We start from the raw sequence: 15,816 nt of genomic DNA, 5'->3' as shown, positions 1-15,816 counted from the left end.
AAGTATCTCATTCAATAAGGAATATTCAGTGGTTGGCACATCACGATGCAACACGAATGCTCACATATGCATGTTACAAGACATAGAAACATAAAGCCATCGATGAACACTCCCCCCGCAAATAACCATCTAGGTCCGGGTCATGAGCTGTTCAATGACTCCCTCATCACTCCTCTTGCAAATAACCTAAAAAGGTCCGGGCCATGAGATATAGAGGCCTTTTACAACCAAACGTCCCCCAGACCGCAGCCTGCATCGTTTGGAGGTGTTGAGAGTAACCACTGCTCAGACTTCTTAATACTCCCCTTGTAAATAACTATTCAGGTCCGAGCAATGAGTAACAGCACTTTTCAAACATTCAATACTCCCCCCGCATATAACCACTAAGGTCCGAGCCATGAGTATGAGGAAGCATTCGCAAACATCATTTCTCACTACTCCACCCGAGAGTAAAATCACCAATCATTGAAACCAGTGTTAGAAATAAAGTCAAACGATTCAAATCAGCACCAAGATAGGTTTAAAACAGATACCATCCATTTCAAACAAATTTCAATTAGTACTTCCTCAAACAGAGTTCAAAAGTATAAAAACAACTAGATAATTTATTCAAGTTTTTGTTCAAAAAGACAAACTTTGAGGACGACTAGCTTGTCCTGCATCACGGTAATTATACAGTTCTCAATTTCGAGTGTCGCATCATTCTTGTCATGCCAAGGCATGCCCAAGAGAACGTCACAGTTGCCCAACTTCATAATGTGAAAATTGGTTTTTCCGTGATATGCTTGGACGGTCACTGGAAGAGCACCAATAAGGGGTACCACCTTCTGGGCCTTACCATTGGCTAATTTGGCTTCGATTTTGCCACCCTCTGGATCATAATCAAAGTCCATCTGCTTGAGGAATTTTGGATGGATGAAGTTTTCGACAACTCCTGGGTCAAAGAAAATTAGGACTTTGAAGCTGTTGACTTTGGAAAGGTACGTAGTGTACGGCATGTTTTAGGTATGTACAGACCGTACTACAGTACTGAACCACCTCTCAGGTACGTAATAGATACGTACCATTTGTAAAAAACCCATGTTTTAGTGAAAAACCCATAGTCTCTGTGCTACTGTCTGTGAAGTTCTTCGAAGAAACTAGCTCTTTGGAATCTGGAAATCGTTACGTGTAATAAGTTTTTAGTTGTAACCCTTGGCTATTATGCTTCCAGGCCACCCAACAGCCCAAAACCGCTCGAGTTCCCATTTTCCACCTTATCGTTGCAATTTCGCCCAAATTTGCCAATTACCACCGTACTGAATTGTACGGTACGGTTGTACCGTATGGGAAGGTTCCGTACGTACGTACGGATGCAACCTTGCTTTGCCATATGCTCGACACAATTCATTTGTACTTTCAAGGCGTATGCCATAGATGTCAGGTACAAGTCCAATGGTTGCTTTAGCTCGTTCGACTGAAGATGGTCCTGGGATTCTGACCGTCGACGCAGGCGTAAGCTTCACTGGTCTGTTAAAGCGTTGGGGACAACCAAAATAGTTTTGTCCTATTTGAAAGCATCCATAACATCGGCCTTCTTGTAATAAGGTGTCTCATTGTTGAGACATCAAACGAGGCCTTTGCGGTTGACTTTCATGACTCTCGAGAATTCGTTCGTTGTTGCCAAGAGTTGTGGATAGTGGTCAGAGGTTCTTTTTGTGGTAAACTCCAGCTTTCCCTTTACAGTTTGTAGCCGACCGTGGCATGGTCCATAAGCTCTTGCATGGTGGAGAATTGCTTAGAGAGAGAATATTCCTGCAATGGATATGGTAGTCCAATGGTGTATCGCTCTCATTGCTCTAATGAAGGACACAGGAAGGTACACATCGAGAAACCTTTGGTTATAGTCATCCATGGTTTCTGTGGCAAGCATTTTCAAATTGCCCCTCTTCCAAAATCCGGACTTAAGAGAGAAGTCGTATAACTGCGTGCAAAGACTGTCTTTAAAGCTTGCCAAGTCCTTGGAGCATGCAGTTGTGTCGCGATTGAACTCCACCACTGCATCGCATTCTCTTTAAGAAATCCCGCTGCTAGAGAAATCTTGGATTCTTCTGTATAGTTCCCCAAAGCATAGATGTTGTCGAAATGCTATAGGACCTGCAATGCTTTCTTCTGATCTTTCACCCCGAAAAAAGTGAAAAATTTGATTGTCGTGCCGCCATCCTTGAAATCTTTCGATTGGTTAGGCGCATATCCCGGGGTACGGATAATAAGGGTATCCATATGGGCTCCAACAATTGTAGCTTGATGGTGGTGGTGGTGGAAGATGTGGGGTTAACGGCAGTGGCAAAGGCGGTTGCACTAGATCAGGGTCAGATGGCTCCACCATATTCCTGAAGACTCCCCCGATCGGAACAGACGATTGGGAAGGTTACCGATTGAAAGCTCTCATACTTTCTGGTGCCAGAGGAGGTACCACCTGGGGTATCAGAGGGGGTAACATGTAATTCAAAAACTGTTGAAAACTTTGCAACATCGGAAGATTCTCTTGAGGATGCCGCGAAAGAATGTCACGAAGCTCGTCGAGGAGAAACTGCAAGTATTCTGTTGAATTCATGAACGCCATATCTTGGGTTCTTTGTATTATGCCCTATAACAGAGCAGTGAAGACAGGAGCGCGTCCGATGCGTGATGAAGTAAGGATGGGGGTGGCTAATAAGTCCACGGTCGCGACACAAAGATTCTTCAAATAAAATTCCCCGTGAAACTTGGAAGCCCCATCTTGCTCTGTCTGCTCTTTGGTAGGACCGGTATGCTTTTAGAAAAGCACACCCCTGAAGCTTTGATACCACTGTCATGAGACGGGCACCACGTACCAACGGAAAAGAACATACTGAACAAACTTTTAGCGCTTCAATAACAATTGAACTGAAAGAGAGAGATCACACGCAACACGGAGTGGCGGAATTCCACCACAGAGAGCATTGGCCCCAAACCTTGGCGCCCCTTTCGGTATTTCTTTATATTACTTGAACTTGGTACAGTGTCAGTACTCACGCTATGCACCTTCACCCAAGAAAAGTGTGAGAGAATGAGCCTTCTGCACATATTTAGAGGCTCTTGGCCTTGAAAAGCAGTTACATGAAAAGCATTCACACTCAAAAGCATCTAGTGTCCAAAAGTTGTCAGCCCGCAAGATGAGAAATCCGTACAAGCTGCCACATGGCAGCTGTCAGCGCGAATCGCGAAATCTGCCACATCAATAGGTTAACGCAAATTGCAGAAATTCGTACTCCTCCTCCACATCATCACCTGGTTATGCTTTTTTTTTTTTTTGTGCCGGTTTTACTTTAATGCCTTTAGTCACTTAGACCCCATCAGCATAAGTTGGTGGGAACTCTTTTTTAAAAATAGGTTACTCGGCAAGACTTTGCAAGTTGGTAAAACTTCTCCTGCTGCTTCTAGGGTTTAGGCTTCTTGGTCAGGATCTGCAAGTTGCTCTATTCTTCAGTTGCTTGACACGTCAGCAATTTGTGACATGTTGGGTTCCAACCACCCTCAAGAGCCCCCCTTGTTCTGTTGCCAGAGCTAGTACTTGCTTTATTACTTGCACAAATGTTGATACAATGATGCTAAATGATGAGATGTTGAGATGCTAATGGGTACTTGATACAGATGCTTGGTACTACTGAGATATTGAAGGGTACTACGAATACTTGGTACTTGGTACTACGGGTACTGAAGGTACTTGGGTGCTAAGGACACGGAGGTCCTGATGATCCCTACGCTGAGCTAGGCAGGAGCCAAGCCAAAACGCAAGGGGTGCTACATGCTGGGGTACTGCGTCAATGACGACGTCGACGATGACGACAACCAGGGGTACTTGTACTGCGGTGCTGCTGAGGCGCTATGGGTACTGCTAGAGATGCTTCGTATTGTGATAACGACGACGACAATGAGGATGTGGGCTGATCTATTATCGCCGGTGGCAGCGATAGGCTGAAAACTGAAAAACGCTGATGGAATGATGGCTGAAAACAGAACGCTGAAGATCTAAGGCGAGGACCACGATGCGGGACAAGGCTAGCGCTGTATGCTAAAAACGTTGAGGCTGGTGGCTTTAAAACGCCAAAGGGCTGATGGGAAAACATTCGAACTATTGGGTACTGCTGAGAAGATGTGTTGCTGCGGGTACTGCTTCTTCTTCTGCCCCTTCTACCCTCTCTAGCGCCCAAAGGGCTTCTTTTAGAGGTCTTTTAGCCATTTGCCCTACCTACTTTGAAGGGGATCGGGGAGCATCACAGACAGAGAGTGAGCGAGAGAGAAGGAGACACACGACACACAGATATGGGTGGGGAGACTCAAAGAGTGAGCAGCCCCCTATACACTTATGCTATGTATAAGGTATACAAGTCAGTGGGCGCCCAGACTCTGGGCGGCCGGGCAAGGCACAGGCGCCTATACCCCAACAACCTCCCACTTAAAGGCGACTGTGCCTTTAAGCAAGAGAACCTAGTCTAAAGACTACAAAAGGCGAGAGAAAACCGCTCTCAACCGATGCCCACTGGCTGGCTGTGATCGTGTACATCCGGCTGTCCTGCTCCCGTGTAAGTCCATACACCACCAGACGTACCGCACATGTACTGCAAGTATGTACGCAATACCTGCATATCTCCCTCGTGCACTATGCCATCATCAGTCAACAAACGACTGACAACCCCAACTGCAAATGCTCCCACTGCAGCTGCGATATCCGGTCTCAAGATCAACATCTCATACATGAGACCACCGAATGCCGATGCAATGCTAGCGTGCCCTGCTAGCTCTATGGAGCATGCATCAACATATTTATCCCTGGCAATAGGCATCTCTGACTGACAAGGCGTGTCAGCCACATGCATCTCCTGACTGTCCGCAAAAGACGCATCAACCTATCGTGCAACCTCAGAGCAAACCAGCTGCTCTAGATGTCTACTGGAAGACATATCCTGCACAACTATATCCCCATGCTCACTGTCGAGCATAGAAAGGAATGACTGCATAATCGCTGACATCTCAGTCTCCTCTGCAATCATCCACTGCAAACATGACCACTCAATCTGCTGTGACTCACTAGAGCTCTCATGCTCTAACTCCGTATGCATAGACTCTTGCACAACGTCCTCCTGTCGTGACTCACTAGAGCAAGACCGCTCTACCTGTCTATCCTGCATAGAAGTATCTCGCACAACTGACTCTCTACTTTGCTCAGTCACTAGCAAAGCATGCATGTCTGACTCTGTCACCTCTCTGTGTGACTGCTCAAGTCGTGCTTCAACTGTGTGCACAACGAGCTCACTACTCTGCACTCCATGCAAAGTACCCTGCAACCCATGAGCAAAAGAGACTCGCCTGCTCTCTCGCTCTCTACCTGGCTGCATGATCACAGAGACAACACCGTCTCTCCCGTGATCCACATGCAATGGGTAACCTCTCGCAATCACTAGCGAACCCAAACACATCACAAAATCTCGCTCTCGTAGCGAAATCTGACATCCACAATCCAGTAACTGTCTGACTGAGATCAAATCCCGTCTCAGATCTGGCACATAACGCACATGACGCAGGGTAAATCTCATACCACTGGGCAAGGACAAACATACGTCTCCTGCACCCTCAATGTCATACACAACACCATCAGCCATGTGCACACAACCAAGTCTCCCACTAGAAAACGTGCTAAACCACTCACGATGCGACGTGACATGGAAAGTAGCATCTGAATCTAGTAACCAATATGAAGACAATGTGCAATCCGATATGCAATCCGTAGACATAAGATCGTCTGAAGACAAGCTAGATGTAAATGTGACAACGCCGTCACAATCATACTCAGTAACCACCGTACTGATCTCACTAGCATCTGTCATGCACAAATCTGCATCACGCATCTCTCGCCTCCGTTGTCTCAAACGCCTGAAACATCGACGCCTAATGTGCCCTCTATGTCCACAATGCCAACATGTCAAGTCTCTATGCCGTCGAGACTTGCGTGTGGGATCAATCTCTCCCATGGACATAGAAGTGGGACTAGACTTCCCTGTAGACATGGATGTCGCGTACATAGCATGTAAACTCTGCCATAAAGCATGAGTTGTAGTCTCCCTCGAGACCTGCCAGTAAACAGACTCAACCAGATGTAAACAAATCGTAGACATGGCTAACTCATCAAGATCCTGCCAATCATCATCACGTATAGACTTGGGCTTCGCCGATAAACCACGCAAGGGTTTATCCTGCCCCAAATCCGCCAATGCAACAAGCATATGCTCCTTCCAAGCAACAAAATCTGCACCATCAAACTGTGTCAGACCATAACGCTAGAAGTCAAATGAAAAATCAGCCATAATGCTCGCAAAAGAGCAACCAACAATGAGTAGCAAATGTCAACCAAATCAGCCCTAAACTGGCTCGAATCGCATCAACAAAAGTCTGCAAATATGGCTCAAAACCTGATGCAAAGTTGCACCAATAACCGTGCAAAACCTTGCACAAAATCACAAGTCAATATGACTCAATCGCGCATAAATATCTGACAAAATTTTGACAGAGTCTCCTTTGTAACTGGAGCAAAATCTCAACAGTAAACCTCAAAGAGACAATAATATATGCCACAATGGCCAATCCGGGAATAAACTCGACCGGAATCACCTCACAAAGTCATACATATGAGCATACCCGCTCTTGCCGGAGTACCACTCAACGGCACCTCAAATGACATACATGTGAGTGATGATTGCTGCCAAAATACCTTTCAATCGATAAACATATGTCTGCCAGATAACTATAGCAACATTTCGCAAAACCTTGCAAGATCTGTCGCTATGCGCAATGCGAAATACGGCACACAAGGGCATACACAAGTGACTCCAAACTCCAACCAAATGATGACTGAAAATCACCTGTCAAAGTGGGAGTAAACTCAACCACTAAACTGTCAAAGAGCAACCTACGGATACGTAGAAGCTATGGCGAGAACCTAGATAAAATCCAACAGAGTTTCTTCTATAAATTGAGCCAAATCTCAAATAATCTCAGCCATAAACAAATACACAAATCCATATATGGCATACATAAACCGCCAAGACCATGGCAACATAGCTCACTCTCGCATGAGTGGCTCTCTGGACAAATGCATATCCAAAAACCTGTATACACCTATGAATTTGCTGGTTGCTGCAGAAAATACTCCATGTGTGTGAGATATACCAAAAACAGTGTTTTTGGGACCCGAAAGTGCACAAATAAACCTGTTGCTGTACCTGTTGTAATTCAAAGCATAATTTCAGCAAATAGACATCACCATCGCGTCCGGAGCGTGCCAAAACCCTAACCTAGACTCCTGGATCATGTAGATCTGACTCTGTATGACGAAGCTACGCAAAAAACTGCGTTTTAGAGCCCGAAAATGGCAAAAACGAGCTACACACAGTCTTGAACCTGCTCCTGCTCCACTCTGCGTGATGCAATGTCCTCTCAATGCAAGCTCCAACGCAAGAGCTCTGCCACAACAGCATCCAAGCACTCGAATGTCAAGCTCTCCTCCGCCGAGCACTTCTCTAACGAGCTCCACTGAGCTCAAAAGCTCCTCTCACCAAGGAAGCCGCAACCGCCTCCTCGACCAAGCTTGACCACACCAAGCTCCTAAGCTCCAAAGACAATGCTCCTCAAGCTAAAATCGCTCTCCATGAAACTCCGCGATCGAACTCCACCGTCGAGAGCGAGCGAGCTATCGCCTCGAAGCTCTCAAAGCCGTCGTGCTCTCCGCGGTCACCATAGCTCTGATACCAATTGAAGGGGATCGGGGAGCACCACAGACAGAGAGAGAGAGAGAGAGAGAGAGAGAGAGAGAGAGAGAGAGAGAGAGAGAGAGAGAGAGAGACACACGACACACAGATATGGGTGGGGAGACTCAAAGAGTGAGCAACCCCCTATACACTTATGCTATGTATAAGGTATACAAGTCAGTGGGCGCCCAGACTCTGGGCGGCCGGGCAAGGCACAGGCTCCTATACCCCAACATACTTTTAATAAATGTTATGTCAAAGTCACTTATTAATAAATGACTTAAGTGTCTTTTCATATGCCTATATGCTTAAGTGACTTAACTATGCAAGAGAGGGTATGCAACTATGACCGCCCTGGACATGCACATCCTACTATAGAGGCTCACAAGGGTGCCAGGCTAGGTCCTAAGCTAAGGCTGATGCTAGAATGTAGCAAGAGCTTGTCCATATGGCGCAAGTGTAGTACGCACGTGACACCACATGTCGCTAACTTCTTTGAAGTACTACATCGTGTGGAGCTAAGAAGTTACCAAGTAGGTTTATGTGTTCTTCTACAGAACTTCGTCTCTCAGCTTTCCAAGTAGGCTCCATTCACAGATATCTATACCCCTTGTCTCGTTCCTTCGAGATTAACCTCAGTTAGATTTACCCCAAGATCTTGAGGGGTTTTCTCACCTCCACTTGTATTGTGTACTCTGGCTTCGCCCGTTTTTTGTAATTTGCATTTTTGCTTTTATGCAATACAAAGGGTCAAGTGAGTTTGGCACCTCTATGGCAAGTCCAGGCAGAGCTGCTAATGCCCCAACATTCTCTCTCCAAGCGCTGATCATAGGAAGTGAGGGCTGTTTTGTGGCTGTGACCAGCATATGTGAGGTAATTTTCTGATTTCCGACCAGTTTCCGCAATTGTTTTGCCTACCCCTACTTGCAATGCCAAGTAAGTGCCTCTTGGTGGCCTCAGGCCGGATATTTTTTCCATGTGCCACTGGTTTCCACCTAGGGATGCACTTCCATATTTTTGCCAATTTTGCCCCCTATTTTTAGATTGTGGGTATTTTCGAGCCCTCCGGGGTCGGGCAGCCTGGGCCCCCGACTCTTCCCCTATATAGGGAGGGGCAGTGCCCATAATTGTATCATCCTGTGTCACATTACCAGTATAGCGCCAGCTTTTTTAACTTTTGGGTCTCTCTCTGTGTCTCTCTCCATCGTCTGCTGGCGTTTTCTCTCTGGTGTTTTCCACTCTAGCGCTTTTTCTCTCCCCTACCAGATCTCTCTCTTGCGTTTCTCTAGGTCACCATCTCTGGTGCCATCACTTGCCCTAGGCGACCCCTCTACTGCAATTCAGTCGCAAATTGACGGTGTACGCCATGGACAGGTTGCTTTGGAGGTGTCCGATTCTAAGGTTGCTGCTGTCCATATTCAGAGACAACAGGTTTTTCATCTGTTGCCGCTGCCTTCAGACATAGTACATACCCACACTAGGCCATAGTACATTCTCAGACTGCTATATATAACACTTATAAGCTCTACTCATTTGAAACCTTGGTAACATAAGTAGCTCCATTTAAAGGGAGGACGCATGCACCTTCTTCCACCTAGCAATGTGGGACACCATCATGTTCTTCCCAACTGCATAAGACCTTGTCTCTAGAGAGAGAAGCAAGAAGAATTCTAAGTATGGGCTCTTCTGCAACTATAACACATCAATGTACGCTAGCAATTATTCAGGCTGTCTTAACTGCAAGAGCACCCATTACCTCAAATGCTTTATTTCATCAGGTCAAATCCAGATAAAAAATACTGCTGGACACAAAAAACTTACTTGCTCACATGAAGATCCACAAAAGACTTCTTTTCCAACAAAGGAATCACGACCGTGCAAGCAAGCAATGTGGTCTGCAATGAACCATTAAAGCACAAAAGTATCAAAGATAACTTTCGCATAAACTAACTAATACCTGCTTGAACTACTCAATAACAATCATAAGCTTATGAAAAAAGAACTTGCCACTTGAAACATACATCGATGCTCACACTGATTGCACAGTATAACAGTTAGATCCTCCTTTTCTTCACTGTGTCGATGGCAACAACATACACCACAACAACATTTTGGGCAATACCAATCCCCATCAGGAACATTCTGCAGTATGATATCAACAAATTAAAAGATTTTAAGCCTAAAAATATCAAGCACTTCCAATCCAGAAGTCAATTTAAAAGCCAAGCACTCACATCCATTTGTAAGCAAGATGCATGAAATGTTGAAGGACAACCATCACAGCAGATCAGATCTCCACCATCTCCACAGAGCAAACAAGTGTCATCATTTGTATCATCCTCAGAGATGCCTATATAATTGTGCGCTTTCCTTAAATGAATTTCAGCATCCCAAGCTTTGAGTTGGCGGTCAAGAAGTTGTTTACCCGATGTGAAAACCAAAGCTTGGTGCCAATCACCAAACTTACTTCCAGCATGTGCTTCAAAGCCATGGACTGTAAATACCCTCTTGCAGCATGAGCACAGTATCCCTTCTCGAGTAACTACACCTTCCTTCACAACCTGGTGGTTTCTTTTGTCCACAAAAAAAATCTTCTCCCGTTCTAAAACAGCACCCCTATCTATCATCCATGCAAAAACTGTTCGTGTGCTATGGCATGTTGACTCCTCAGACCCACTGGAACTTGACTGCCGCACCTCAAGCCTAAGACCTGACCGTGCTTTACGTTTCTCCCCTTTCTTATTCTTGTGCTTCACTACTGTTGCTTTGGTCTCTGACATTGTCTGTTTCAAACTCCTTTTAGTCTCTTGTTTCTTGTCTTCTCTCGATCTGAAAACACAAATGTCCTGTGACTTCTTTGCAGAGCCCCTGCCATCCAAAATTTTCCGCTCAGATATTTCTGAAACAGCTATGCCGTCTTGCTTCCGTTTTATCCCCCTTTTTTCGTCAAGAATGTCAGCTGCTGCCAACCTAGGTGTCAGAGAATCGGTAGACTTGTTAACTTCAGATCTTTGTTTCTTTGAAAACGTCTGTGTGAACCGTCTCAATAGACCTAAGTCTCCCAGTAAAATGTCTGTCAAATCAGCATTCGTCATCTTTGCCTGCCTAATAACATCCTGTGGCATCTCCAAGTTTGTACCTGAGCAAGCACCTCGTTTTGTGAGAGCTGATTGTAACCGTTCATCATCACCGAACCTTGAGAAAACTTCTGTCAGGGCACTTCTGTCATCTTTAGCGAGACTTTGTCTGCTTTTCTCCCCACTCAAAGAAGACATTGCAGCCTTCTCATGACAGCCAGCCACGAGAGATACATCTTCAGAAGAGCCCTGCCTGTCAATGTGAGCAGATTTTTCAGCTTGTAACTTTTTGAGAGCTTCCCATGCTTTTGGAACAGACCAATATGCATGTCCATCTGGAGAAACATACACAGAATCTTGGTAGTCCCTAGACTTCCTGGGCCTCAAATCTATCCTGAAGCCTGCCTCCAAGAGAGCCTCTTTAGCAATATCCCGAGTCAAAAGTTTCAAGCTTTTGTCTTTGACCATAGAAGTTGTCAGACTAGACATTGGTTTCAGCTCCATCACATTTCCCTTACTGGAAATAGTAACTTTTTTTCCACTTTCCTCTCCTTGCTTACCAGAAATGGCAACTTTCTTTCCATTCTTCTCTCCGTGATCTGATACCTTCCTTGATTCCAGAGCCTTTCTCTTCGCAGTGTCTGCCTGCTTTTGAAGGACCAAACGGTTTCTAAAAGACATCAAGGTTTCATTGTCTAATCTTCTTCCGCTTTTCTCTTCCAACAACCTTACATGACTTCGATGCTTGTCTCTAGGTCCCGACCTGATACCTCTTTCCTGAGGCTCATCTGTTCCCTTCCTTTTCATCTGAAAACCCGTGGCCTGTGTTTCCTCAGTTTTCACAGATGTTTCCTTGTGAGAGCCCGAGGTCATACAACTAGGAAAATCTCTTGATCCTACTGAGTCCACAGTCCTCCCATGCCTCTTTGAGCTATCACAGATTAAACGATTGACTGATCTTTCCTCCCAAAAATCCAACTTATCAGAGTCCTCAGTTGTCTGCTGAGATTGTGTTGATGAGTGCATGAAATTTGCAGGCGACACACTACCCCCAGAATCAAATTGTCCCGATTCATCCTGGTTTGCTTCAGAAATTGATTCAGCCTGACTTTGAGAGCTGGATGTTACCAAATAAGCAGGAAACACAGATTTTTTTATATCATTCTCACCTAATTTTCCATTTGCTTCTTCAGCGCTTCTCTGACTATCAGAGCCTCTTTTGCAAACGGTAAAGCCTCCTCCAGTAGAGGAGTATTTACTTATCTCTGCTTTGCAAATATTGTTAGTCAATTTCTTGGAAGAATGACGAAATGGTAGCAAAGGGGCAATGGTTGATGATTTTGGCTCTGCTAGTGAATGAGAGTTTCCCAGCGCATCCGGCAAGCATACCTGCTTCACACACAGACTTGCACCTTCCTCCACTTGCGCACTATTACTTGACGAAAAGGAAGGCAAGGCTAATGAGTCTCCTTTTACACAGAGACTCTCACCAACTTGTGGGCCACTTCTTTGATTTACAGCTGAATCAACGACTTTGCTACTTCCAAAAGAACTTTCAACCGGGTATTCTAGTCTAAAAACACTGGCATTGATATTTTCTTCCTTTGGCAAAAGCTGTTCTGAAGCAAGGGTTTTGTGAACAGCCTCTTCATTGCCTTGGTGAGCAGCAATATTGGTGCTTGGCTCAACATGAGTATTATTTCTTCTTGTGGGCTGAGGACAACCATAATCAGCTGATTCAATCCTGCAGGGAGATGCTCTAGACATGGTGAGATTGTCTGTAAGAAAATTAGATGTTGGAGTGAACATCGTACTCTTTTCTACACAAGTTGATTGATAGGGTTCCTGACCGATGGGTCTGTCAATGCCAATTGGAGAAACAGGCCGCTTTACAGTCTTAAGTTCCACTGTCTTAGGAACCGCTTCAACACACAGTTGCATAGCGATGCTTTCACAAAAGACCTTTCCATCACTACTGCATTGATTTGCATCAATGTCAAAACACTTTAAGCTTGCAGGACCTTTACAAGCATTATCACGTAGACATCCTATATTCTCCACGAGGCTATCAGGCCCAAATGTCCGACATGTATCATCGACTGTACCGTCAAGGAGAGTTGATTGTAGAGATGCACAAGATGTATCATCAACTCTGTCCACGTCATAGGGAACAGACTGTAGAGATTCCTGAAAAATACACTTCTTAGTGCCAGATTGACCTGAATTTGAGTGTCCAACAGTCTTAAGGCAAATTTTTGTCACTACCTCAGAAAAAATTTCAGCGCCTTGTTGCAGAGCATGGCTCCTCTTCACAGTCCTTTCACCCACTTTTAAGTCGGTGGCATCACTGGACGGCTTTGCAATATTATTGGAGCTCTCGGAACCTTCACAAGCACTCCGGTACATACGACCTGTATGCTCCACCAGATTGTCAGCTAGCAAAATACAAGATGCATCTTCTACAAGAGCTGATTGTAGGGGTTCTTGATGAATGTTGTTGGCATTGACCAAGTGGCTAGATTGACTGAGTTTTGCCTCTCCTTCAGAGCCTATTTGGGAACTTTGCTCCATAGCATTGCCCTCTTGAACAGCCTCTCCGCTGTCTTTTGATACTTCGCTATCACTGCATAACTCTCCATTGCCATTGGAGCACTGCAAGCATCCAACACCTTCATCCACATTCCTGTGTATGCAACTTGTCTCACCCAAAAAGCCATCAGGCTGAGATATACAATTAAAAGTATCAACTCTATCAATGTCTGACAGATTTGACTCTAGGTGCTCTTGACTGATGCAAGCCTGATCCCTAAACTGATCCGAAGATGCCAGTCCAACAGACTCAAAGCCAACTTTTGCTTCCGCCTCAAAGAATTCTTTGATACATTGTTGTGTAGCAATGCTTGCTTGAGCAGCCTGTGCACCATCTTTTGATTTGGTGCCAGCACTGCACAACTCATCATTGTCGACGCATTTTAAACTTTCAAAAGCCTCGCACCGACTCCTGCGTAGACACCCTGTATCCCCCAGCAGGTCGTCAGGCTGAGATAGACAAAATAAACTCTCAACTTTGCCAGCTTCTGAAAGAGATGATTGTGGGTGTTCTAAACTGACACAATTCGCGTAACCAGGTTGGTCCACATTCGATGGTTGATCAGCACATGAATCCTCGATATTCCTGTAGCACTGTCCACCAGACAGAGCAGCTCTTGCTGCAAATACCCACACATAACAAGGCTCAAATGCATAGAAGTGAGCTGACATATTACTACAGTCTACAGCTCAAAGACATCATGTACCTTGCAAATAATAGCTCATGTCCTGAGCTGCATTGCCACCTGGGAGCCCAGCAACTGAAAATGAGGAGAATCCATTGTTCAGCTTTAATTTACTTTCAACAAAGCGAAATTGGTGGAGATCATCCTGGTTTGTGCTTGTGGTTTGTGTAATCTGTGGCAACAATATATGTAAAGTCACACATCAAGAACTTGCCAAACACAAGAAATATAAGTACGGTAGGTTGATAACCTGCCTCTTTCCTTGCAATGCCTCGCCTACTCAAAAACCTGGAAAGGTTACAACTGCCTTTGATTATCCATTTCCCCGTAACCTCATCCCAAAGTTGGGAGATTCTCAAATTCTTAATGAGAACTCGTGCTAGGTCTCCTTCATGAGGGTACATGACATTTACATAGGTATTTTCCTCTGTTGTAACTACATCATCAAGGAGGACAGCCTCCCGCCAAGCATCTTGAGAGAAAACATCCACAAAAAGTCCACCTTTCCAGGTGAAGGAAGGAGGATCAGTTGGCACAGGAGGGGCAGGACTCAAAAGCCCACGCTTTTTGGAATGTGTAGGCAGTGAGGAGCTGGAGGGTTGGTTTAGAAGTGGACACGACATTGCAGTTGGAGAAGAAGACTTTTGCAGGCATTTCGTTAGGGGTATGCATTCTCTAAGTTTACAATGTCCATCATCCAAAAACAGCTCACCATACTCTACAATGAGGCGACCGGGCATCAAACCAACAATGGTGGCCGGATGCCAAGAGCCCCGCAGGCCCTTGTCCTTTTGCCTCACTGAATCACAATGGTGGGGATCAAGGCACAGCAATGTAAGGGAAAGAGTGACCTCAACACATTCACATTTAAAAACGCTTGTCAGCACAATGGCTTTACCTCGACGCGTTCGCCTTCTCGGAGCTTGAAGATAGTTGCGGAGCAGGAGCTCTCAAGAATAGGCGCATCCATGGCCTCGCTCATCTGTAGGCGTCATAAAATGGAAGATCGCGAGGAGGTCCCGGCGAAGACGGCGTCGCATTCCGCAGCACGCGCGTGAGACGGAGAGAAAGTTTGCGTGTGGGGAGAGAGAGAGAGAGAGAGAGAGAGAGTAAAAATCTGATTTCATCGGTTTGCCATCTGATTAATATCGGTTTGCGGCCTAATAAGCCATCTCAATCCTTCCCAATCAACATTGATGATATGCGTAGCCAAGATGACTAATCATCATGCTACATGTGCATGATCCATGTATTTATCATGATGAAGTAATTGTACACATTTTGTCATTTTAGAGATCTTCGAATGCACTACTTGACACACAACACCTCTCTGGTGACGGGTCTCACAAAATGGACTCACTCATCTCCATTTTCTGTGTTCTTAAACCAAATGGTAAGGAGCTTGCATACAGATACATGGCCATTGTGAGCACATTTCCAACGCCTACCAATTAAGGAGCCATAGACTTCAAAATCAATAGCATGATTGCACAGATGTTGATAGGGAAACAACTTCCAAAGTCCTATTCTCGAGGAATCAAGGCTACACGAGTTGGAGCTATGAGAAAGTAAAAAGTGCACAAACTAATCTTTTTGAAGTAACAAAATACTATGCTTGTCTTTGGAAGTCTATGCTCTTACATATTGCCAGAGTAGCTG

The 15,816-nt window shown here is 45.1% G+C and overlaps 1 protein-coding gene across 7 annotated transcripts in view; it reads right to left on the bottom strand.

Annotated features, from left to right (window-relative positions):
- The window catches only part of LOC147446212 (uncharacterized), a 33,653-nt gene extending 18,383 nt beyond the window's left edge, over positions 1-15,270 (bottom strand). The window contains exons 1-7 of one of the 7 annotated variants that reach the window (XM_086525474.1): positions 15,056-15,269; positions 14,412-14,956; positions 14,179-14,329; positions 13,148-14,091; positions 10,040-13,069; positions 9,827-9,947; positions 9,627-9,700 (exon numbers count right to left, since the gene is read on the bottom strand). In XM_086525474.1, coding sequence (XP_086381600.1) covers positions 9,627-9,700; positions 9,827-9,947; positions 10,040-13,069; positions 13,148-14,091; positions 14,179-14,329; positions 14,412-14,897 — 4,806 coding nt within the window. In that variant the 5' untranslated portion in view covers positions 14,898-14,956; positions 15,056-15,269. Of the gene's footprint in view, positions 1-9,626; positions 9,701-9,826; positions 9,948-10,039; positions 14,092-14,178; positions 14,330-14,407; positions 14,957-15,055 lie in introns of those variants that run through there. The other 6 variants (XM_086525473.1, XM_086525476.1, XM_086525475.1 and 3 more) reach the window with 6 other exon arrangements.
- Positions 15,271-15,816: the final 546 nt, after the last annotated feature.

The sequence above is a fragment of the Adiantum capillus-veneris genome, chromosome 12 (genome assembly GCF_014529385.1).
Source record: "Adiantum capillus-veneris isolate H3 chromosome 12, ASM1452938v2, whole genome shotgun sequence".
NCBI lineage: Eukaryota > Viridiplantae > Streptophyta > Polypodiopsida > Polypodiales > Pteridaceae > Adiantum > Adiantum capillus-veneris.
The sequence above is the reverse complement of the archived record's forward strand: the minus strand, read 5'-3'. Positions and strand labels throughout refer to the sequence as shown.